The sequence below is a fragment of the Macaca fascicularis genome, chromosome X, assembly GCF_037993035.2.
Source record: "Macaca fascicularis isolate 582-1 chromosome X, T2T-MFA8v1.1".
Classification (NCBI taxonomy): domain Eukaryota; kingdom Metazoa; phylum Chordata; class Mammalia; order Primates; family Cercopithecidae; genus Macaca; species Macaca fascicularis.
The window spans coordinates 137,491,192-137,516,088 of NC_088395.1; the positions used below are offsets into that span (position 1 = coordinate 137,491,192).

The 24,897-nt window shown below is 38.9% G+C and overlaps 1 protein-coding gene across 1 annotated transcript in view; it reads left to right on the forward strand.

Annotated features, from left to right (window-relative positions):
• Positions 1-3,901: 3,901 nt before the first annotated feature.
• LOC123570861 (uncharacterized) overlaps positions 3,902-24,897 on the forward strand; it is a 53,907-nt gene continuing 32,911 nt past the window's right edge. Inside the window, exons 1-3 of the mRNA XM_065537916.2 lie at positions 3,902-4,162; positions 10,992-11,105; positions 12,083-12,163. Of these exons, the coding sequence (XP_065393988.1) occupies positions 3,902-4,162; positions 10,992-11,105; positions 12,083-12,163 (456 nt within the window). The remainder of the gene's footprint in view (positions 4,163-10,991; positions 11,106-12,082; positions 12,164-24,897) is intronic.

Sequence of the window (24,897 nt, forward strand, 5' to 3'; positions counted from 1 at the left end):
CAAAAATGCAAGGTGTCATTCTTAACCTCCATAAGAGAACTGAACACACCTAGTATAAACCAATGTTGCTGATTACAAATTGCTTATGTCTATTCCATAAAGCAAATATCTCAGTTCTTTGATAATGTTTTAAAGCTGTTAATTTAAGTTACTGAATATACTCAAGAGGAAAATAATTGCATTTTAGATACCAAACATATTATTCGGTCAGAAAATATTTACTGAATGTCTACTACATGGATAATATCTCACTAAGGATATATCTTGAATTATATAATGAGTGTGCTCCCTAAAAACTATATATCTTTAAACTTTTGTAAAACTGCTTCAATTTCAAATGCATCAGAGGTGATTTCTAATAAAAGACGTCCTGTAGGAAATTGTGAAAGAGTGAGGAATGTTTTATAACCACTTGTCTGATGGCTCTGTTTTACAAATGTAAATTTTTAAGATTTTCTCAAAGTGAGTCATTCCTGTAATTTACATTGGCCTTTATACCAATTACTTTAATCTGGTAATGTGGGACCCTCCGTTTGTCTGGATTTCAGATAGCATCAGGGAAACATACACTTCTACACCTCTAAAATCTCTGTGGTAAGACAAGTTCAGAAAGTACACTTCCATCTTTTCTAGTACAGTGTGACCTTTTCCTCTAAGGAAGGCCTTAGAAGCAAAAGCTGGCTTCATTCTTCTTAGAACGCATCTTTAGGTAGTTCACTAGATGTATTTTTAGGCCTTTCTCATATATTTGTTTATTAGGGTAAAAGCAAGGGATTTCAATCTGGGGGGTGATCACACAGTAGAAAAGACAGGCTGTAAGGTTCCCAGTGATGCTTCCCCCACAGAAGACCCAATTTAGAGGTGGCTGAGCAGGTAGAGAAAGCAATATGACTTCCATTGGTATGGGGGATCACAGAATGAGGATAGCAGTGTAGATATTTGATACCAGAGACTATAGCAGAGGGCTCACATCCACTGTGCAAGTGCTAAGAAAAAGGGACTCCTCTGGATTACAGGTATTGATTTAAACAGGAGTAGTAGTGGAGTGGAGTGGAGTGGAGAGAGCACATGCTTTAAAGTCAGAAGGAATTCATGAAATCATAACTTGGCCTCTTATAGTTGGACGACCTTGGGCAAAATTGCTTAAGTTCAGTGGACTTCAGCTACCACATTTGTAAAATGGGAACAATACCTACCTCATTGGATTGTTGTGTGGTTTAAATGCAAGTGCCTTGTGTGCAAAGTGTCTGCTAAAATAGATGCTCAATAGATATTAGTTCCCTCTCTCCTCTCCTCTTTTGTTTTTTTTTAATGAAAGAAAATGATGATCGCTTCATTCACTGCAGAGAATGGCAGCTGGAATGCCAGCGTGATGTTGTGATTAGGACATAGGAACTGAGAGAATCAAGACTTCTTGTCAAGTGACATGTAAAATTCAAAGTTCATAGAAATCTTATTTACTAGGCTATACATTTCTTGGGGGCAAAGGGCTGAGTCTATCTCATTTCTCTCTGTATTCACACAGTTTGCTGAATGGTAGAAAATCCAGAGGACACCAATCAAGCTTACAGGTGATCTCACATGGGGATAGCTCTGCGCTTAGCAGAACTTATTTAGGAGAAGCCAAGGAAAGAAACTTTGAAAACTGGACCACTAGTTCTCAAAGTTTAGTTGTATGCTAAAAGCAAAGTTCAGGCTAGGCAATCTTCAAGAGCTAAAGAATGTTATTGATAGAGAGTGGTGATTGGTATCTGAGCAGGCTAGTAAGTGCCACTACATAAAGGAGTCTAATTTCCTGCTCTGTATTTTTATCACAGGTTCCAGATGGAGAATTGAATCATAAGTTTAATGAACCCCTCTTATAAGAATTTGTAGTAGATAGGAGGGTGGTTTTCATCAGAGCTTAAGTGGTAACGACAAAGGGACAAGATCTGAGGTTGTCATAGGAACCTCTTTCCCCTCAAGGGCCATCAGCAGGATTAAATAATGACCATGGTTCACACTGGCAAGACTAACAACCAGGCAGTCGGGTGAGGAAGAAGATGGCAAAGAAAATGAGTGGGAGTAGGAGATGGGGGAAGAAAGAAAGGAAAGAAAAAGGTTTTAATGCTATGACTAGCACCTTTAATCACTCCATAGTCATGCTTTATCAATCTCAGAACCCTCTATATTTTCTCTTTTTACCATTTAGGCATGTAACCTCCAGTCAGGCAATGGATATTTACTGAGTGTCTATTCCATACCACGTACTGTGATAGGTGCTGTGAGTGATACAGACATGATCAGAACATGGTTAGAGTGCAAAGGAGCTTTAGGTCTGGCACAGAAGGTGATCACTTTATGCCAGAGTGGGATGAAAAATGCCAAGAGAGGGATTCAAGCAAAGTGCTAGAATTAGAAGTAGAGAAGGCGTCCTTGAGAAGGTAACACTTGAGGTGTTCCTTGAAGGGTGCAAAGGACTTTAGTAGGTATGATTGGAAGAAGATATTCAAGGCAGAAAGAATGACTAAGCAAAGAGATGGAAGAGTAGGATAAAATGATAGTAAACTTCTTTTTCTGTTTTTTTGTGCACCAGGCACAGCGGTAAGCACTCTAGATGCAATACCTCATTTCATCCTTATAATAAACCTATGAGGTTAATAATATTCTATTATTATCCCCATTTTATTTTATTTTATTTTTTATTTTTGAGATGGAGTCTCGCTCTGTCGCCCAGGCTGGAGTGCAGTGGCCAGATCTCAGCTCACTGCAAGCTCCGCCTCTCGGGTTTACGCCATTCTCCTGCCTCAGCCTCCTGAGTAGCTGGGACTACAGGCGCCCGCCACCTCACCTGGCTAGCTTTTTATAATTTTTAGTAGAGACGGGGTTTCACCATGTTAGCCAGGATGGTCTCGATCTGACCTTGTGATCCGCCCTTCTCGGCCTCCCAAAGTGCTGGGATTACAGGCTTGAGCCACCGCGCCCAGCCGTATTATCCCCATTTTATAGATGAGGAAACTGAGGCCAGAGAGGTTATATAAATTTCCAACGTCACACAATTATAAAGTGACAGAGCCAGGTTTTTAACTTGAGCCTATCTGAGCTCAGAGCCTATGCATGCACTTAACCAATACACTATTTGCAAATCAGGTTATGGAAATTAGTGAAAGCATAGTGTGTCTACAGAACAGAGCCCATGGAAAGGAGGAGTGGGAGAAGACATTAGAAAGGTAGCTTCAGTCAAACTGTGGGGCCTCTTTCCTGGCAGCCTAAGGAGTACGGGCTGGATCTTTTAAACAATGGAAAATCATAGGAAGTTTTAAAGTAGTGGAATGACAGTAAGAGTGGTGCTTTAGGAAGATTAATCTGTTAGCAGTGCAGAGGATAGATGGGAGAGGGGAGTGATTGGAGGCAGTTAAGAGACTATTACAATACAATAGTCCAAGTGTAAGGTAGGGTACACCGTTTTCTTGAGCTAAGAAATCCAAAGTGGAGAACGGACAGAGGAGAGACATTGTGAAGGAAAAAGAAAAAGAAGTCCATGACTAACTAGATGGGGAGAGGGGAGTGATGGTGAGGGATTGGGAGAGACAAAAATTAAATAAGGAAACTGAGGTTTGGAGCCTTTGTGACTAGAAGAACAGTGGTGCCAGTCAAAACATTGAGGAATGGCTACCCTGGAGAGAAGTTTCGACTTAAGAATGAAACTGGGATAAATCTCTAAAGGTGATCTTTGCAGTAATAGAAATGAATGAGATCTGCTTGAGAAGAGAAAACAGCCAAGGGCAAAAGCTTGGGGGATGCGTCCACTGAAGTGGTATGGCTAGGAGGGATAGTTAGTAATGGGGATAGGCAAAAGAGGTCATGGGGTAAGGGGAAGAAACAGGAAATCATGAGAAAGAGATTTCTAGAAGGTTGAGTGATGAACATTGTTAATATAGTAAAAGGGTCAGAGAGAAAGAAGGATGCAAAGATACTGTTGAATTTGGTAATTAGAAGATCTTTCCTGAATTGCCAGGAGCAGTTTCAGGATAGAGCCAGATTACAGGGAGTGAAGAAGGAAGAGAGTAGGGGTGACAAGTTGGAGACAGTGACTCTAAAAAATTCTCAGAATTTTTGTGGTGAAATTAAGGAGCAAAACAGACACTTAAAGTGTGCTCAAGTATTGAAAGATCATCTCAGGGTAAGGATGACCTTAGCACATTTGTTAGCTAAAGGAAAATATTTGTTAACTAACATTTGTTAGTGAAGATGTCGAGATTACAGATGTGTGGTGAGGTCAGAGGTGACTGTTGTTGGAATAAGATTCTGATGAAGGCGAGAAGGGATAGGGTCATGTGTCGGGTGGAATGTTTGTTTTGACAAGTATGGTGGTGGTATCTTCCTTGGAAAATAAAAAGAGAGAAAAGAGGCCAACTAAAGATACAGAAATATTTGGAGATGGAGAGAGGGCATTAAACTAGAAGCATTCTGCATTTTCAAAGAAGTTTGTGCCCCGTGCACTGGCTGGTCTTGGTGTTACCAGCAGACTATCTGTAGAAGGGAAGGCAAGTGGACATGGGACTGAGAACTTCAGAAGTGTGTGTCTCCCTCAATTGATACAGTACCTGGCACATAAAAGGTGTTTAATAAGTATTATTTGGAATAAATAAACAAACAAGATCTACAAAAGCCACTATGAGACACAAACTATGACGTCATAGAAAGTGAATTCAAAAATTGCAGAGCAACATTCACTGGAATGCTTAAGATGAGAAAGAAATGATACCATGGTTGGTGAAGATGTGCCACAACTGGAATGTTTGTACACTGCTAGTGGGAGAGTAAATGGATATAGTCACTTTGAAAAACTTTGACAAGCCTTATCTACTAAAGCTAAACATATGCATGCTTCATGATCTAGCAATTCCACTCCTAGATATATATCCAAGATGAATGAGTGTGCTAGTTCACCAAAAGACATGAGCAAGAATGTCCATACCAGGACATAGAAACTAATGCATCATAAAGGTTAAATGGCCTGCTTGAGCCCACTCAGGTTATAAATGGTAAGGCTGATACTTGAACTCTGGGCTTTCTTGCCAGAAAGGTTTTTTTTTGTTGTTTTTCTTTTTCTTTTTCTTTTTTTTTTTTTTTTTTTTTTTTGAGACAGAGTCTTGCTCTGTTGCCCAGTCTGGAGTGCAGTGGCGTGATCTCGGCTCACTGCAAGCTCCGCCTCCCGAGTTCATGCCATTCTCCCGGCTCAGCCTCCCCAGTAGCTGGGACTACAGGCACCTGCCACCGTGCCTGGCTAATTTTTTAGTAGAGATGGGGTTTCACCGTGGTCTTGATCTCCTGACCTCGTGATCTGCCCGCCTCGGCCTCCCAAAGTGCTGGGATTACAGGCGCGAGCCACCGGGCCTGGCCACCACAAAGTTTTTATTCAAATACCTCCAAAGGCTACTGGATACTGTATATAGAGTCAGAACTTTACACACATTGTTGCTAATCTGCACAGTCTTGCAGTACGTATATTATTGCTCTCATTTTACAGATTAATAAACTGAGGGCCAGAGACTGCTTACTCAAAGTCACTTACCCCAAATGCTGAGTATATATATTTTTTGAGAACTGAGATGTGAACTTAGTTTTACCTGGCTCCAAAAGCTATGCATTTTCTCTCCCATCAAGGAGTGGAGGCTTTTCTCAAATTTTGGCAAGTTGGAAGAAGGAAGTATGGTGGGCCGATGTAGTTGAAATCATAAGAAGAGTTCAGTGAAAGAATCCTGTCTTGCCTTGTCTTCACTGCCCATAAAACCAAAGCCACAGCCAGGTAATGTCCTACCCCATTTTTCCTCTGTGACCCACTGACTTTAGTGTAAGGGCCTGGGAGACAAGGATGACTCTAGGCATAGTGATGAAGTAGTAACCACTCATCTTCTTTATCACTCATCTCACTTATTGTAGGCAACCTATTAACACGTATATTTAACAGACACATTCATACACATATTTGCATGCACACATGCACACACCTATAAAGCTATTTCCTTAACAATCTAACTTTTCTAACTCCAGAAGAATTATTAAATACTCAAAGAAGTGTTCATGTTGGAGGTGACTTAAGCTATCCATTGCAGGAATACAGATCAAGAACACTCCCCATTCACTTGGGTTCCTGTTCTAATTCCCTTCTCACAGCGGGTGTTCTGAGGTGTGTGGCAATCATCTCAGGCTCTAGTTTTTCCTCATACTAAGAGTATCAGAACACCCCTAATTCCTCCACATCCTAATGTTTTCTTCCTAAAGAGCCCTCTGCCTGACCTTGAATCATTCATCTTTAATAAAAGCAATTCTGGGGTGAGAGATCCTAGCCAAGGTGGACTGAGCCCTAGAACACAAGTTTTGAGGACACCAAGTTGGGTGTAGAAGCTCTGACCTTTGCCAGGTCTTGCCTTACTCCCAAACCAGAACCTTGCAGTACAAGTCCAATTGCTCTCTCTGTCCCTTCCCTCCCTGAAGTCAGGTGTCGCAGGCCTAGAATATGACAATTAGTTGTTATAGTAACCTGTGACTGTGCCTGATAGCTTCTTCTCTTCTCTCAGCCAGTTCTAGGACCTGGACATCTGTTCTCAGTTCACCTCTTCTAATGTTCCCAAATCTAAGCCCAGGACCATATGCTAAGTTACACGCTTTCTGTATGAGGTGATGAAGAGGCCTTCCCCTGCATCCAAGGCAAGAGAAGCAAGAAAGAGAGAATGGAGTAATAGGAAACAGTGCTTTAAAGAAGCTGTCAGGGAACATGGAGGCCAGGGCTACTAGTTAAAGTTAATATATACACCTACTATGTACTCACAAAAATTTAAAATTAAACAATTTTTTAAAAAGTTAATTAAGCACTTACTATCTGCCAGCCACGGTAATGTCTTGTCCATTGTTTCATTGAATTCTCTCAAATGACCTTATGAAATAAGTATTATTATCCCCACTATACAGATGAAGGAAATGGAAACTTAGAAAGGCAAATGGACTTGCCTAACATTGCACAGCTATGATTTTCACTTGGTCCTCATCCAAGTTTCTTTGGATTATACCAGTTTATGGTTTGTCATTTCTTGGAAGGAAAATAAGAGCTGCAGACAAGTCTTTCCTCAGCCCCTGTGCCTGTGAATCCCTCACAGCCTTTCCCCAGGGATAGATCCCCTGCTTCAAATGCAGCCCCTCCTCAGACACCTTCTCCTCCATAGACTCCTTCCTTCCTCTTCAGTAACCTCTTTCTATTCTCCTGAGGCTCTCTACAATTGCCCTCTGGCCAAATCCTTGCTTTTCCCACTTTCTTAGGTAGATCCCTGACCTTTTCTTTCCTAAGGTATATCTTTAATGGCATGTCAAGGAGAGTAGGGTAGGCTAATTTCCTGACACAGGCAGAACAGAGGACACCTGTATTAGTTTCCTGTTGCTGCTGCAACAAATTACCAAAAATTTAGTAGTTGAAAGCAATACAGATTTGTTCTCTTCCAGTTCTGCAGGCCAGAAGTCTGAAATCAGTTTCACTGGGCTGAAGTCCAAGTGTTGGCATGGCTGTTCTCCCTCCAGAGGCTCTGGAGCCACCTTTTTCAGCTTCTGGAGCTGCATTCCTTATATTCCTTGGCTCACAGCCCTTTCCTTTATCTTCAAAGACAGCAGCATAGCATCTTCAAGTACTTCTTTGCTTCTTTCAAGCCTTTTCCTCTGTTCTCAAATTTCCCTTTGTCTCCCTCTTTAAGGTCTCTTGTGATTACATTTATGGCCCACCCAAATAATCCAGGGTAATCTCCCCATTGCAAAATCGTTAACATAATCACATCTGCAAAGTCTCTTTTGCCATATAAGGTAAGATTAAGAGGTTCCAGGGATTAGAACCCAGAGGTCTTTGGGGACATTGTTCAGCCTACACAGCATCCAAGAAACACAATTTTAGTCTTGCAGTGGGGACCAGTTGTCCTTCATTTCTGGAATGGATGAGCCAGAAGTTCGGGAGTTAGAGTAAACGGAATAAGCATGGATGAAGTTAAGAGAGTTATATAAACTTGAATGTTGCTGAAATGAATTCAGGTAGGTCAGGTGATTTCTGAGAGAGGGCTCTTTACTTACACAGTGCCCCTACAGAGAGAGGTGGAAAGGAAGGTAGGACTGCGAGGTGAAAGATTCTTATCTTCTCCTTTCCAAAACAGTTGCCTTATTTGTCTTTCTCTTTCCTGGGTGGTTTTACTGGGCAGAGAGCAGTTGAGAAAAGGGTGACCCTCTGGTTCCAGAGACAAAATGAAGAAGCAAGAACATCTCTGTAGCTGACCTCTGTTCTCCCTTTCCACCTCCATGTTTAGTCTCCTCTTTCCCCATCCTTCTTGTCAGTCAGATGCTTCCTGCTTGTTGGGAAGTGAGGCTACAATGAAGTGAAGCCTGGAGTAATGAATAGTGAATGAACAAGAGGAGGAAGTTTCCTTAGGAGCAGCCCTCATGACAGCCCACTTCAGGCCAGAGAAAAGCCTTCTCCAGCAGGCAGTCTTAGGGAGGTGTGGAATTTGGAATAGCTGCCAAGTAGAGTGACCAAGAGTTACAGGGTCACCCCTTGATAACCATTCAGTTCTCTTCCTTGGCACTGAACATTGCTCTCTAGTATATGGGGATCTGCAAAAGCCCCTTTCCACAAGTTTCTCTGCATGATGATTACCTTAAGGAACAATTTTAATCACACCTGGCAGATCTGGGCTAAAGCCCGGCAAAATGAGTGGAGAATGGGAATTTGGGGAGCTCAGATTTTGAAAACCATAGAAAGACTGGTTGGGATGGAAGTGTGGGGGCATGCCTGATCCGGGACTAAATTTTCATGGTCTTGGAGTGTCAACAGCAGCATCACAAACTCAGTGAGGTTTTGATTTATGAGCACCAGATGCAGAGTTGTGAACTGACGTTTTTTGTAGAGCTAGCAGCTGGCTCCCCATATTTTGTTTCTGTTCCAGGACATCATCTATTATGTTGCTCAATGCTCCTCCTTATATAAAAATTCATAACAAATTCTTCTCCAAGTTTGGGGCCAGGAAAGAGTTTGTTTCTCCTAGTGAATATGTCTGCTTTCTTCTGCCAGACAATGAAAGTAATAAAAAGGCACCCCCCGCCACACCCCAGCCAGAGGGTTGACATAAACTCTTCAGCTGTATGAATTTTGAGTCTGCCAAGGGAAGGAGTATCACAGGTGATGGGGAAGCCAGAGGGAGCACTCAGAACTCACTCAAAATTGGGTAAGCAGGGTAAGCCACAGTTTCAGAATGGAAGGACTGGTCATCCACATACCAAGACCAAATGTGGAATCCAGAGAATTTCCAGGCAATGATGATGGCACCAACAAATTCCAGGCGGAACCACGTTAGGGAGTTTTCTAGCAGAAAATTAGGAACAAGGCCTGGCTTCTAGGGCTAGGAAAAGCCATGAACATGTGGGAAACAGATCTCAGACAGATCTTCCTCTCAAGGAGGGTGAAGAAACTCTGGGAACTGGTGGTACTCAGGCAGAAAAAAAGCCTAGTTGTCCATGGGATGTCCAGAAAAGCCTCTGGATCTGATAGATCTACAGAAGTACACTGATCCTTCTGCAACAGGGTTCAGGAAGTATTTGGCTTTCTAAATCCCACTAACTTCCTTGACTAGTTCAATTATACATTCCTGTAACCCTTTTTAATTGACCATGAGACCAATCGGTCACATCTTACAGAAATCTGTATGAAGACCAGCATGAATGCTATTATCACAAGACAAATGTAAACATCATGTTTTGATTTTCATCTTTGTTTCTAGGAAACTCACCTCTAAACTGTGTGCTTTATTGAGCAGTCTAGTAGCATCACGGGGTGAGGGTGGGGTCAATATATTTTGTCACCATCTCCTTCCATTTGCACCGCTTTTATTCTTTGTTAACAGAGTTTAGTCTAATTGCACCAAGAATTAACCAGTTGTAAGCCCCCTCAAGTTCTTTTTGAAAGTAGACAGGCAGTAAATAAGCATACAGATATATGATATTTTCTTTGTAGGCTTGCCAAATTTTTCATATGCCCTTTCTTGGGTTTAATGTGAGAGGACTATTGATCTTGACAGGCTATGCTCACCTTTGTTCTTCAGATTTGTTGCTATTGGCCACAAGGGGGTCTGGGCCAATGTATGCCCTACTAGCAGTCGATGGAGTCATTGCTGCAAAGTAAAGAAAGTACCTCATTTTCCTAGATGCTTTTATTACCCTTGGCATCGCAATAACAGTTTCCTCAGGTTTCTTGTCTTGGGAACACCTAATGGCAAGATACTCTTGATACTTCAGTAACTAAAGCTCCTTTAATGGGATCCATGATGGACCTGCCTTGTTTTGTTTTATAGTGAAAAATGTTTTAAGGAAGTTGCAGTATATATTTTGTTGGTAATGATGCCTTAAGCTATTAAGGCCATTTGTTATTTTCTGAAAGCAAGAGAGATAATGCTACCTAATAAAATTCACTGCTCTGCAGGTAGCTCTACATTTGTTTCCTACAAAGTGTTCCATAGCTCTTGTGGGCCTGTTTCTCTCTTTCGTCTTTCTTACATCCTTATAAGATGGGATGGGGGCACAGCTTTTTTAGTGCTGAGCAATTGGACTCTGAATCCCAAATAAGTCATGATTAGGAGCAGGCTTAATGCAAATGACACTCCCTCTTTGTAGTCCTCTCCTCTGGCCCTGGCTCCCCTGTTTGCTTCTACTTGTTTCCAGAGTCCAGTCTCCTTGGGCCACTGATTTTGGCATCTCCTTGAAGACCCTCCCCTTTATTCCTACTCCTTGTCCACGATTCAGGCATTGAAGTTCCTCTTAACCCAATTTCTCCCCGAATTGAAAATGCAAATGTGCCTGCTTTATTGTCTGTATGTGTTAAGCTTCTACAAGAGGTTTTGTGCTAAGCACAATGATCTGTATGGGGAAGTACAAGAAGGTGGGGGTGAAGGGAGCAGAATGGTCTCTGAACTGCCACTGGTCAGCAGCTAGAGTGCTTTGCACCCTTCAGGCCTGCAATTGGAGTGAGGACAGCAGAAGAGGTGGATTGGGGCAGACAGATCCAGGAAGAAGTACTGTGGGTATTTTATCATGGAGCCAGGGTAAGTTGAACTGGAGAACTGACAGACAGCCATCTCAGGGAGAGGAAACAGAAATTTCTATCTCATTCCAAATCTCTGGGCACAAAACTGACTTTACAATTATACTGTTAAAAGGACTTCAGCTCCCAGGAATGGGAGAAAAGCACAAAATGGTGTGGCAAGGGAGAAAGGCTGTGGGTTTCCCATCTCCCTTCCAGATCAAATCCAAGACATCAGAAAAATGTACTTTTCTCTTTTCCCCAAATGTAATGCTATACGATGTTATACACAAAGATCCGAGGACCGTTCTACATGAGCAGAATTCACAGAAACTCTGTGTGCTAATAGTTCTCCTATAATACTAATTGAAGATGTTTATTTTTCTAGCTTCTATTTTTAAAAGCCACTGAAAGTTTAATAATATAAAGGTTTCAACTTTGACATCTAATGGATTAAACCCACGTTAGAGGGCTGAAATTTTATAATCACCATCTGATGGGACTCAAGCATATTAAAAACAGAGGTTTATATGGGGGCAGGCAGGGATGGTGGCGGTATGCAGTCCATGGATCAACAACTGGCTTCTTTTAACAAAAACATAAAAGCTATTTCCAGCTGAAATTCTCAGAAACACTATAGGAAATTAATATAACTGATTGATGTGATCTCATCTAACAGAACTGGGAGTTGAAGCTTTATCCCTCTAGAACAGGTGATTAGAGGCAAATGAGGGGCAGGTTCCCATGGCAACCATTTGGCTATCTCAGACCCGAAGGAGGCCTCTGAAACGGAAGCTTTGAGAAGGAATATGGATTTTCAAAGGGAAAAAATATTAGACTTTTGCCTTTTAGGGCTATGCTGGAGTGCATAGGGGATTAAGGTGGTGTGAGGGCATATCTAGAATTGTTCTGTGAGTACTGGGGACAGATTTTAAATACTGTTTCAGTCCCTTGAAGCTGAAGAATCACTGCTTTGTTTGGTTACTTCTCTCTCTACAGCCTTCTGTGAAGGGAGACAGTACAGAAAAGGATCAGAGTGTCCATGGACGTTCTTGTGAGCCTGCTTTGGCCATGTTGGGTGTGAGTATCAGGTGAATCCAGCATGCCCTACCCTTCTCAAATATCCTCTCTCCTCCTTGAACTATTTCAATCAAACATTCTAGCCTGTGACGGGACTAAATGAATCTTTAGGGTGGCAGTGCTGTGCTAAGGGAGGAGTAACAGAATATCAGGCCTCTTTGCATGAAGGGGTGTGGCTGAAGCTTTCTGTTCACTCTGTGTTAGGAGATTAAGGTTCTGTTTTATGGCAGCCACCAGTGGTTAGGGGTACAAGTCAAAACCAAGGGTCGTTGATTGCTCTTTTTTTTCTGAGGACTTTTCCAGCTTCCTCTAATTACTGCTAAGCCACAACCACTACCTTACCAGCCTCACTCTTCTTTCCTCTCCTTCTCCCTAGAAGTATATTACAAGGTCTCCTGTTATTTTCTTTCCCCAGCTATTTGCACTTTTCTGTGTTTCCACCTCCTGCTTCTATCTGCGCCCCACCTCCTCCTCCCACACACGCTCCCTAGGCCTTTGCTGACATCTGAGATGTCAGATTTGATGAAATATCTGTTTGCCTGCCCCTGGAATCTCAGAGGCCCTACAGGATTCCTAATCTAGGCCAACAGTGCCACTGAAGGATAAGGATCAGGTATAGATACAACATTTTCTAAATTCCTACTATGTGTTTTCACATATGCTGACCCACCAAATCTACAAAATAGCCCAGCAGAGTAAACATTTTGTTATTCCTATTCTACAGATGATGAAACTGATACAAGATTCACATGACTTGCCTAAGGGATTAGAACTTGTAGGTGGCAGAGTCAGGATTTGAACCCTGGTCTTCTGGCAACCAATTCTGGTTTTTCTTCCACTCCGTGAGGAGAATGTTAGGGGTTGACATGTTCCCAGGGACAGATGTTACTGTAGTGTCCTAAAGGCTGATGGAGAATGGGAGGGGGATCTTGGAAGACTCATTCTGTTTAACTGTTGTAACCCCAGGGGTTTTACCTTGGTTCTCACTCAACCAGAGAATAATTGCAAGTAATTCATTCTCAGTCTCTCACTGGAGAATACCCAGTTCTCACCATAGGCTCTTGAATTACCTGAATCAAGAGTTCTCTCCACCCTGGCATTTTGATTTCCATTCAGGCATTCATGTCTTCATTCACCCATTCATACATTCACTCATTCATTCACGTGATCAACTTAATTGAGTATCTCTTAGGTGCCAGACGCTATGCAAAGGGTTGAAGATCCATTGATGATGAAGCCATAGTCCCTACTTTTCTGAAGGATTCAGAGACATCGATAGGTAATGATAATAAAACATAGTAAGAGTAGTGATAAATTTATGAACTGATTTGCAGCATGGACACTTTGACCAAAGTTGGGGGTGAGCCAGTTGTGAGGGTTTATCTTTGTAGGAATCAATCTCTCCTGGCTCCCAGGTATACCCCCAATCCCCCACATTCCTTCTCCAGGTTCCTATGACTAGTAATACTCAAAGTCACTATTTTTTAAAAAATTGGGTTGTTGTACAGGAACAGAAAACCAAACACCACATGTTCTCACTCATAAGTGAGAGTTGAGCAATGAGAACACGTGATCACAGGGAGGAGAACAACACACACCGGGGCCTGTTGGGGGGTTGGGAAAGGGAAGGGAGAGCATTAGGACAAATACCTAATTCATGCAGGGCTTAAAACCTAGATTGCGAGTTGATAGGTGCAGCAAACCACCATGGCACATATATACCTGTGTAACAAACCTACATATTCAGCATGTGTATCCCAGAACTTAGAGTAAAAAAAAAAAAAAAAAATTAATTGGGTTGTTGTTTTTGGTGGAAGATGGGGAGATATGTTCATCATATGAATCATCAATTGGAGTGGAGTTTTTCAAGAAAAATATAATGCACAAATACTCTTTACTGAATTTCTGGGAAATATTCTAGGAAATTAGCCCACAACCAACTAATGCAATTCCCTCTAACAGGAATATGTCCATTGAGTCTAGAGAGCCTAGATTGCCTTGGTACATAAAGAAGTAAGTAGAATGCATTTTTTTATTAATCTGCTTTGTAAATAAACGTCCTGGTATGAGAACATGATCTCTGAGTGCTGTCTTCTACACAACCGTCTTCCTGTGTCCTTCTCTCTAGGGGTGGGTGCCCATGTGCACTGCGGTGACCTTTTCTTCTCTCTAGTCGTCTTCTTTGAAAGCTTGTTTTCTCTGGTTGTTTTTCTTGGAACAGACTTGATATACAAATTCACACTGTGGTGTGAATGGATAAAAACAACTTAATGCTATACCCCTTATGAGGTATTTGCATTTTAACGAAGACCAGCCACTCAATTTGGAGACATACATTCTTCTTTTTAAATTTCCATTCCAATAATCAATCTATTTTTCAGAAACTTATGCACAAAGCCCCAGACTACAGGTCTTCTAGACTTAAATTCTAATGGGAAAATTTTAGGCATTGTAAATTTGACCCTTCAGGAAATATTTTAGATAGTGGTAGCTCTTTCTCTTCCTTAATGAATTCCAACTCTGGCACAGCTGCTCAAGGTGAGGTTTGTAATTTCTCCTAACTTCCCAGAAGTACTTTGGATCAGCTTATCTATTACGCCTTTGCAGTCAGCCATTGAATGCCTCTAGTCCATGCAGAGTGGAATTGAGAACTGAAGTTGGACTTCCATCATCCTTGGGGTATGAAGATAGGATGGGAATTGACCTGATTCTGGTTGGTTGTTGAGACAAGAATAACGTGGCCTCTCCTCATGCCTGAGTTCTGTGGGCGGACAAGCTCACATGTGCATGTGACCGCATGTGGTCTCACACATATTTGAGGCTAAGGAGATTGTAGGGGGATTGCTGAAAGATGGGTAATAATAAAGACTCAGTATGTTTCAGACACTGTGCTAAAGGAGCTATGCATCCTCAAAACCTTTGTATGAGATGGGTATTATTATTACCATTTTAAAGATGAAGAAACAGAATCTCAGATATGTTAAATAAATTGCTTAAAATCAGAAAGAAAATTTAAGAGACTGGGATTTGAACCCCAGTCTTGATCCACAGTCTATGCTTTAAAAAATAATCACTACAATATACTACTTTGCATAAGAGTAGGTGGATAGATGAGGTACAGTATTCCAAGCTGGAGAGAGATACAAGCTTGAACAATGTCCTAGAAATAAGAATGGACAAAATGTGCTTTAGGGACACTAAGTAACCCAGTCCAGTGTAACCAGAGGCAAGAGTTCTTATAGGGCAGTAGAGGAAAGAATTCCTGCAATGGTTGTCTGGGGTCATGTTGATCCAAAGAATGGATTCTCTCTCCTTTATCTAGTATTTCAATTATTAAAGACCAAGTTTAAGGAGCTAAAAAGGTTTTCAGAAAGTATAAATGAAAATATTTTCAGAATTATACAGAGGACTTGGAGATAAGTGAAAGACTAAAGTCCTAACAGAAACATATTTAATAAAAGTAATCATTCAGCACCATAAAGCATTAGATGAGGTCTATTGTGAATTGTTTTCCCTATGCACACACAGAGAAAACATCCAGTATTGTGATTACCAAGGTAATTTGTCTTAAGGTTAATAGGTGGTTGGAGAAAATGATGTTTTGTTGTGTTCCATTCTACAGGGGCCAAAAAGTTCTGTTTGGCCTGTATAGCATTTACAAAGAAGATACTGGTCTAATAATCCCAAAATGACAATCCCGGTAACATCACAAATGACTTCTATTGTTGGATGGAACAAGTGGGAATCTAGGTAATAATGGAAATGGCTTCCTAGGTGGCACTCCCTGGCGTGGGAGACCACAGGCCTGGACTCCAATTCCAGTTCTGCCACTGATTAACCATGTGACCTTGAAACAGTCACTCAGTTGCTCTTGAGCTCAGTTTTCTCACTTACAAAATGTGGGAGTTGCAGGAGAGTACCTGCCTGCCCTGCTTGTCACTTTTTCTTTTGTGTTTTTAAAATGTATTTTTAAAAATTTCACAAGTAATACGTGGATCTTTTCTCATTGTAAAAATGTTAAAGAATACCAAAATCCCCATTCAGCTCCCACTTCATCTCTCTTCTGAGACACAAATTATATTTGTAGTGTCATTTTCCAGACAATTGTTATGTATCTATAGTCATATAGATACGTGTAGTTTCTGGGGTTATTTTAAAAATATATGATATCATACTGTGTGTATTGTTCCACAAGTCAGTTTTTTTTTTTCTATTGAACAGCATGTTCATGGGGATATTTTCATGTCAGTACATACAAATCTATTTCATTCTTTTTAACTGCTACATAGTATGCATATACAGTACTATCATTTGTTTAGCTATTTTTCACTGGTAAGTATTTGTTTACAAATAATTATAGCTACAGTTCTGCAGTGGACAGCCTTGGGCATCTCTTTGTATGCATGTGCAAGTGTTTCTTTAGGGTATATTCTTTGATGTGGAATTGCTAGGCTTTAACATTTCAGGTTTTTTTATTTATTTTTTATTTTTTATTATTATACTTTAAGTTCTAGGGTACATGTGCATAACGTGCAGGTTTGTTACATATGTATACTTGTGCCATGTTGCTGTGCTGCACCCATCAACTCGTCAGCACCCATCAACTCGTCATTTACATCAGGTATAACTCCCAATGCAATCCCTCCCCCCTCCCCCTCCCCATGATAGGCCCCGGTGTGTGATGTTCCCCTTCCTGAGTCCAAGTGATCTCATTGTTCAGTTCCCACCTATGAGTGAGAACATGCGGTGTTTGGTTTTCTGTTCTTCTGATAGTTTGCTAAGAATGATGGTTTCCAGCTGCATCCATGTCCCTACAAAGGACACAAACTCATCCTTTTTTATGGCTGCATAGTATTCCATGGTGTATATGTAAAGACTTGGAATCAACCCAAATGTCCATCAGTGACAGACTGGATTAAGAAAATGTGGCACATATACAACATTTCAGTTTTATTCCACACTGTCAAACTGCTCTCTAAACTACTAGTGCCAATTTACACACCTGCTGGCAGTTTCATTACAACTTGATCAACACTTGATATGGTCAGACATTTTCATTTCCCAGTCTTATGGATGAAGAAAGTTATCTCTGGTTACTTGGAAGGTTAAACGTTTTTTCCTATGTTTCTTATCCATTTGCATTTCCTGTTTGCTGGTCATTTGCTCATTCATATCCCTTGTCCATTCATTAGAATGGATTGTTTATGTTTTTGGTATTGATATGAAGGATTATACTTTTTATATTCATGTAAATGCATATGTCGATAACTATAAAATCATATATAAATTATAATAATGTTACAGAATACAATTTCATTTAACTTTGCTTGTGGTGAATACCAAGCAGAACTTAAAAATTCTCAATTCTGTCAAATTTATCTATTTTTTATGATTTCTGCATTTTGAGTCTTGCTTAAAAAGTCTTTTTCCTCTCTGAAATTATTTCTGCTATATTTTTTTCTGATAACTTATAGTTTTGCTTTTTTATAGAACTCCTTAATCCATTGAGAATTTATTTTTGTTTATGTTGTGAGGTAGGGATCTCTATCTCCATCTGACTCTATGTGTCTTTACGTGTGTGTATATACATATATATGTTTATATATACATGTATATTTACATATAATACATATTTATTCACACATATTCTTACCAATCATGAAATGTCCTAACATTTACTGAAGAGTTCATCGTCTCCCCACTAATTAGAGACACTTCTTTATTAATCATATAATGAATTTCCTTTTATTTACATGGATCTGGTTTAGGATTCTATGTTCTGTTTCACTGACCTCTTTGACTATTCCTGTGTCAATACTATATTGTCTGAATAAACTGTAAGTTTCTAACATATTTTGATATCTGATAGAATAAATCATTTTTTGGTTTCCTTTTCCAAAATTGTCTTGACTATTTTCATACAATTTCTTTTCTTGGTGAGTTTTAGAATCAGCTTCAAATTCTGTAAACATTCCTACCTAGGTTTTGATTGTAATTGAATTTAATATAAAGAATAATTTGGATAGAAATGACATTTCTATAACAGTGATTCATCCCATCCAGGAACATTATAAGTCTCTTGATTTATTAAGTTCTTCTTTTAAGACCTTCAGTAAAGTTTAGGATTTCCTTAGATAGGTCTTGAATATGCCTTCTTAGGTTTATTCAGGCTTCAATGTATTTTATTACATTTCTTCCTAAGTATTTCATTACATTTTTCCTATTGCAATTTTTTTCCTGTTACGTTTTCAGATCTGTTGCTTCATTTATTTTATTTTTTCAAGAAATATTACTTGGGTGCCCACAATATGCCAGACATTGTGTTTGGTCCTGGGGATTAAAATGCAACAAAACAGACTTTTAAAAATTTCTAGTGAGTTTTTTTTGTTTTTTTGTTTTTTTGGCCTTTTCAAGGTAAACAGTTATATTGTCTCTTCCTTCCCAATATTTGTGTTTCTTACTTTTTGTCTCACTGAATTGGCTTGAACCTCCAGTATAATGCTGAATAAAAACAAAGATTAGTGGGAATCCTTTTTCATTTCTGTAGTTTAGGGGAATTTTTCTGTTCCATCATTAAATATGATTTTTTTGCTGTAGGTTTATGGTAGATGCCATTCACGAATTAAGAATATGTTATTCTTTTCCAACTTTACCTAACATTAAGAAGATGCTGTTAATTAGGTCTATGTAAAACACTCATGTATATTCCTGAAGATTCAGCTGAATCTAAAGTTTCATGGAATCACTCTAGCCAATGAATTTCCAATCATTCAGCGATTGTGATTATATTAACACTTACGCAAACTGTTTTTAAGAAGTGATTTTTTTAGCATGATTCTACTCATTCATGATTATTTGCATTTGTTAATCAGAGATTCAAAAGTTCTAAGAATGAAAACATGCTTGAATTGTATATATGAACTCTGAGGGACCACAGAATAAGTGTTAATAAAACTTTAGTGGCGAGATCAAATAAACTAAAATATAGAAACTAAACTTCAAATCAGTAAATAAGCAAAACATTGGAGAAATAACAGAGTGAAAATCCTTAAGATTAATTAATGGGAAGTATCAGATTCAAATTTGTCAGTGAGGTGTAATCAACAACGAAGAGCATAACTTGGGAAAAATGTGTTACAACTGTAAGCTCAGTCTGCTGACTGAAAACAGCAATGTTTTTTCAATACTAAAATAAGATCTGCTAGAATGGCATATGTTATGTTGAGAATAGCTAGTTTCATGAAATAATTTGAGGCATCTATTTAGGTGATTATATAATTTCTATATTTTAGTATGTTAATGTAGTGAATTACATTAATAAATCCTCTCATATTAGGTCATATTTATTTCATGGAAAAAGCCTCATTGGTCATGGCTCATGATGTATTTTTTAATACACTGCTGGGTTCGAATTGCTAATATTCTATTTAGCATTCTGAGTCTATCTTCCTAAGTGAGATTGGTCCCATAGTTTTCTTTTTTCTGCTGTTTACCCAAATTTTTGGCATCACAATTGTGCTAGACTTGCAAAATGAGTTGAAAATATTTCATTGTTTTTCTGTGCTTCAGAATACTTCTGAGAGCATAAGAGTGATTTGTTCCTTGAGGATTTGATAGAATTTGTCTATTTCAATTTTTGGGCCCTTGTTTTAAGGGTAAATCTATGACTACTTTTCTGATTATTGGTCAGTTCAGATGTTCTACCCCTTCTTGGGTAAATTTTAGCAATTTGTGTTCTCCTATAAAGTAATTCATTAAGTATTGATTTAAAAAATTTTATTGTTATAAAATTATACATAATTACATTTAATGGAATATTAAATATCTTCCACATATGTAGTTATTTTAACTACTGTTTTAAACATTGTTGGCTTATATCTTCTATCTGTTCTCCTTGATCAGACATCCCCAAAAGTTTAGTTATTTTAGTAGTCTTTTCAAATCAATTGTTTCAGGTTTTATCCATCAGCACTACCCATTTTTGTTTGTTTTGTTTTGTACTTGTCAAAATTTGTTTAATTCATGCTTTTATATTTGTGTTCACTTTTACTTTCTCTGAGTTAACCTTGTTGTTTTTCTAACATCTTGAGCTTTCTCATAAATTTATTTAGGCTATGTTTTCTTTGAGTGCCATTTTGGCCATGCTCCATAGGTTTTGCTATACAGTGCTATCACTCTTGCTCATTTCTAAATAGTTTGCTATGTTAACCTTAATGTTTTTCTTTGACCTGGAACCATTGAGAAGGAATTGTTTAATAATTATGTAGAAATTCTTTATAATTTTTTTGGTTAACCATTATTGCTAATTTCTAGTTGTGTTAATACGTGTTCAATGTATGCAGCCTTAATGTTTTATGCTTCTCTGAATTTGTTGAGATTTCCTTTGTAATTTTATACCTACTTATGTATAGTCAAATTCTGTGCGTGTCCCATATATGTTTATAGGCTAACTATTCTCTGCTTGTTGGATGCATTCACTTACATAGCTATTCTATGAAACTCATGAATTTTGTTCTCCAAATTCTCTTCATCTTTATTCTTGTTTCTACTTGACCTGTTGTCAGTTTTCTGAGAGAGAGGTGTGGAAAATTTTTCATTAATGTTGTGGGTTGCCATTTCTTCTTGTTTTTTAAATTCATATTTATTTTCTTTATTTCAAAACTGTGTTCTTATGAATAGTCTAATGACTGGTATATCTTCTTAATGGAGTGTACCAATTTGAAATATCCCTCTTGTGCCTTTAAATTTTTGTCTTTGCTTTATTTTGCCCCACATTAATATCGCTACATCTATTTTATTTTTGTTGGCATTGTCATCTGTTTTTTCTCAGTTCATTTATTTTCAAGTTTCACGTGTCATTTTGTTTAAAATGTGTCTCTTTTAAACAGGATGTTGTTATTTGTTCAATCTGAGATTATCTTTTAGTAAGGGGATTCAACCCATTCTGGTTTAATATGATTGTTGATACTTGTGATTATCCCTGCCATCTTATTTTACCTTTTCTATTATTATGATTCTTGTTGGTTTTCTCTTTTCAGTAATTCACGAGATTGGTGGTGTTTCTGTATTTTATTTTTTGTTCTCTGGTAATATTTTGGAAGGTTTACGTTATATTTCATATTCCAGTGGCAATGCTTAATTTCTTCAAATTTACTCACAGATGAATTCTCCATACATTTCTAGAATTTATGATTATTTATATACTTATCTGAAAAACATAACAACCACAGCAATATTTTACCTTCCTTTTTTCTTTTCTCTTAAACCTCACAAGTTTTCATGTTGAGATCATCTAGGATTTGGTCCATATTGTTACTATTTTTTACAATAATAATTATTTAGATTTAGTTATGGTTTTTTACTGGTTTCCTTGTTCACCATTGCTTCTTTTACTCCACACAATCCCCTCGGATTCAGTTTTTATTTTGCTACAGTATATTCTCTAATAATTCACTCAAAGATGAATAATGGTTGGTGAAATATTTGTTCTTGCATGTCTGAAAAATATTTTCCTTTTGCAACAACCTTCAGCCCTCCAACTTAAATTTTAGTCTTTCTTAGTATGATATTCTTGCTTCCAAATTATTTTTTCTCATAAATTTGAAGCTAATCCATTACTATTTCCTAATATGAGTATTGCTAATGAGCAATCTGATACTAGCCTGGTTCTCTTTCCTGTGCAGGTAGCCTGCTCATTGCTTTGGAAACTTTCACAAATTTTGTTTTCTTTATCCTTAGAGTTCTCAAATTTCGCCATGATGTGTCTTAGGTACAGATATCTTTGTATTAAAATATCTTTTTCAGTGACTGGTATGTGATTTTTATTTGAAGAGTTTGTCTTTCTTCAACTTTGAGAAATGGTTTACTATTATCAGTGTTTTAGATCAATTTCCCTTTCAATTTTTCTTTGTTCTTCTTTAATTCCTAGTTACTCTGCTTCCTTGGGTATTAGTCCTGATTCGTGAGTTTGGTGACTCCATTTTATGGTGCTGGTTTTCCCCAAATGTTTGTGAATTTTATGTTAGTGCTTACCATGGGTTTTGAGAACCTCTCTTTGCTTCTAGATGACATTTCTGTTTCTCACAGCCTGAACACTCATCAAGATTTTGAGAAAGGACAGGCCATACTGCTGAGTGGAGTGTATAAGTAGTTCATCTTCTGGGTATGAAGGCTTCCTGTTTCTCCTAGGTGTGGCCAACCACTTGGTCTTGCTTCTGCAACCTGCCTTGCTTTTCCAGCCCAAGCATCCAAAATATTTTTTCTAGTCTGAGAAACCATCTATGCTGCCCAGTACCTGACACAGTTAGGCAGAGGAGAATGAATAAAACCACTCAGCTGCTCAAAATGGGGTACCTTAACAAATAATGATTTTCCTGTGACTTCCATATACCACCTTTTTCTCCTGTCTCTGGGCTGGGAGATCATATGGAGTCATAGCCACCTTATTCAGTCATCCTCTACTGCGAATGTTTTAGGCTGTGTTCCTCCATTAATTTTATTCCCTTTACCTTTTGACTCAAAAGGATTCCTCAAAATGTATGACAGGCAAATATATTTCTTATTTTTAATTTCTGTTGTGAATATATTAATTTTGAATATATATTTTCTGTCATTTATAGAGATTAGGGGCTGGAGAGGAAAGCAGCCATGTGAGCCTAGTCTACCTTTAGTCACTTTCTACAGGGATAGGTCTGCTATAGTCATGCTTGCTTTCTCCTTAATTAGGGAAAAACCTGCAATACACGCCAGACATGGTAGCTCACGCCTGTAATCCCAGCACTTTAGGAGGCCAAGGTGGGTTGATCACGAGGTCAGGAGTTCGAGACCAGCCTGACCAACATGGTGAAACCCCGTCTATACTAAAAATACAAAAAAAAAAAAATTTAGCTGGGTGTGGTGGCGCATGCTTGTAATCCCAGCTACTCAGGAGGCTGAGGCAGAAGAATCGCTTGAACCCAGGAGGCAGAGGTTGCAGTGAGCCGAGATCACGCCACTGCACTCCAGCCTGGGTGACGGAGCTAGATTCTGTCTCAAAACAAGCAAACAAACACACACACACACACACAAACGAAAAAACCCACCTCCAATACAGAAACAACTTTATGGGAAGTACTTCATACAAACTATGAAACTGTGAGCAAAGTCTAACATCCCATAAGATGATGGTTTGTGAGGAATGCCCTGGGCTCAAAGGGAGTGATTCTAATAGGCCACAAAAAAAAATGAACTACAATTACTTTTAAAGTTTACTAATGTTAAACCATGAATCCACATAGAGTGAAGAATGTACTAAATTCTTCAACAACATTGTAGGCTGATTGTTTTCATAGAACATTGACTTAAGGTACCTAAGTTTCAAGCTGGGCATGGTGGCACATGCCTGTAGTCCCAGCTACTCGGGTGCCTGAAGAGGGAAGATCACTTGAGAACAGGAGTTTGAGGTTACAGGGCATTGTGATCATGCCTGTGAATAGTCACTGAACTCCAGCTTGGGCAATATACCGAGACCCCATCTCCATTAAAAATAAATAAATATACACACAAATAAATAAATAAATAAATAGGCCTACGTTTAAAGCTTCTGCTTGAAAGAATAAAGAAAAGGTAGTTTTAAAATGGAAAGTCATAAAGATCCAAATCTTAAAAATTCATGAATTTAGATCATATTGGAAGTAGTACTGGTCAGATAGTTTGGTGGAGATGGAGAAAGAGAGTGTTTCGCAATGTCAGAGTGGCTTCATTAAACACAAAGGGAGAAGTGATTTGCAGCTGAAAATTTCAGATTCACTATAAAATTAACATACGTGCCCGATGGGTTCTCATCTAATAAAACTGAGAGAGAGTGCTTTGTATCCTAAAGGCAAAACAACTTAATAAAATTAATCTATCGTGCTCCTAGTGCTTAGGTACTGCAAGGCTTCAATGATGCATTTTTCATTAAGTGACTGGGTAAATATAATTCTCTGTGTTAGAAAGTCTGAATCCTTATTCTAATTTATTGAAATTAGAAATAAAGAACTTACTTAGTGACTCATCAGTGTTGGGAAGACAAAGGAGAGGGCACCGTTTTATGGTGGCCCCTGTGACTAGAAGAGGGGCAGTATGAATTTTTATTGGGCTTGAACCAACAGGACTCTTCCAGGACTCATTTATTCTTCCCAGACACCTTTGTCTCAATTTTAGGGGCTAGACAAACTCCATACTACCCTCCTTTAAATATTCTAATGTGCATTGAACTCTCTGCCTTTATGTAAGGGGCAGACTGAGTCAGGAAAAAGGAGCTCGAGTCTGACCTTTGTATTTCTGTCATGTTTTACAGAGTAATCCCAGCAAGGGAAAGAACTGACTCGGGGCAGGGTCAGCCTAGCTAGTGTTATCTTTGTGTGTGTTGGAAGGACGAGAGAGGGTTAATGAGAAGGCATCTGCTTGGGTTGATGTGAAAAGAACCCTGGGACAAAGATCTCGCATCCCAAAAGTTGTACCTCACCTGCCTGCCCCTTCCACCACAGGTTTCCAACATTAGTTAGTCATTCAGTCCCTTGGAAAAATAGAAGTATCCTTTTAACATGCAAGTGCTCTCAGGAGGTATAAATTGTTCGTGTCTCACAAGTCCTCTCAAGCACTGGAGTCAAATAAGACTTATGCCCCCAATTGTCACTTATCTTAGGTAAATTCTTAACCTGTCTTAGCCTCAGCTAAGCCATCTGCCAAATGGAGATGATAATCTCTACCTC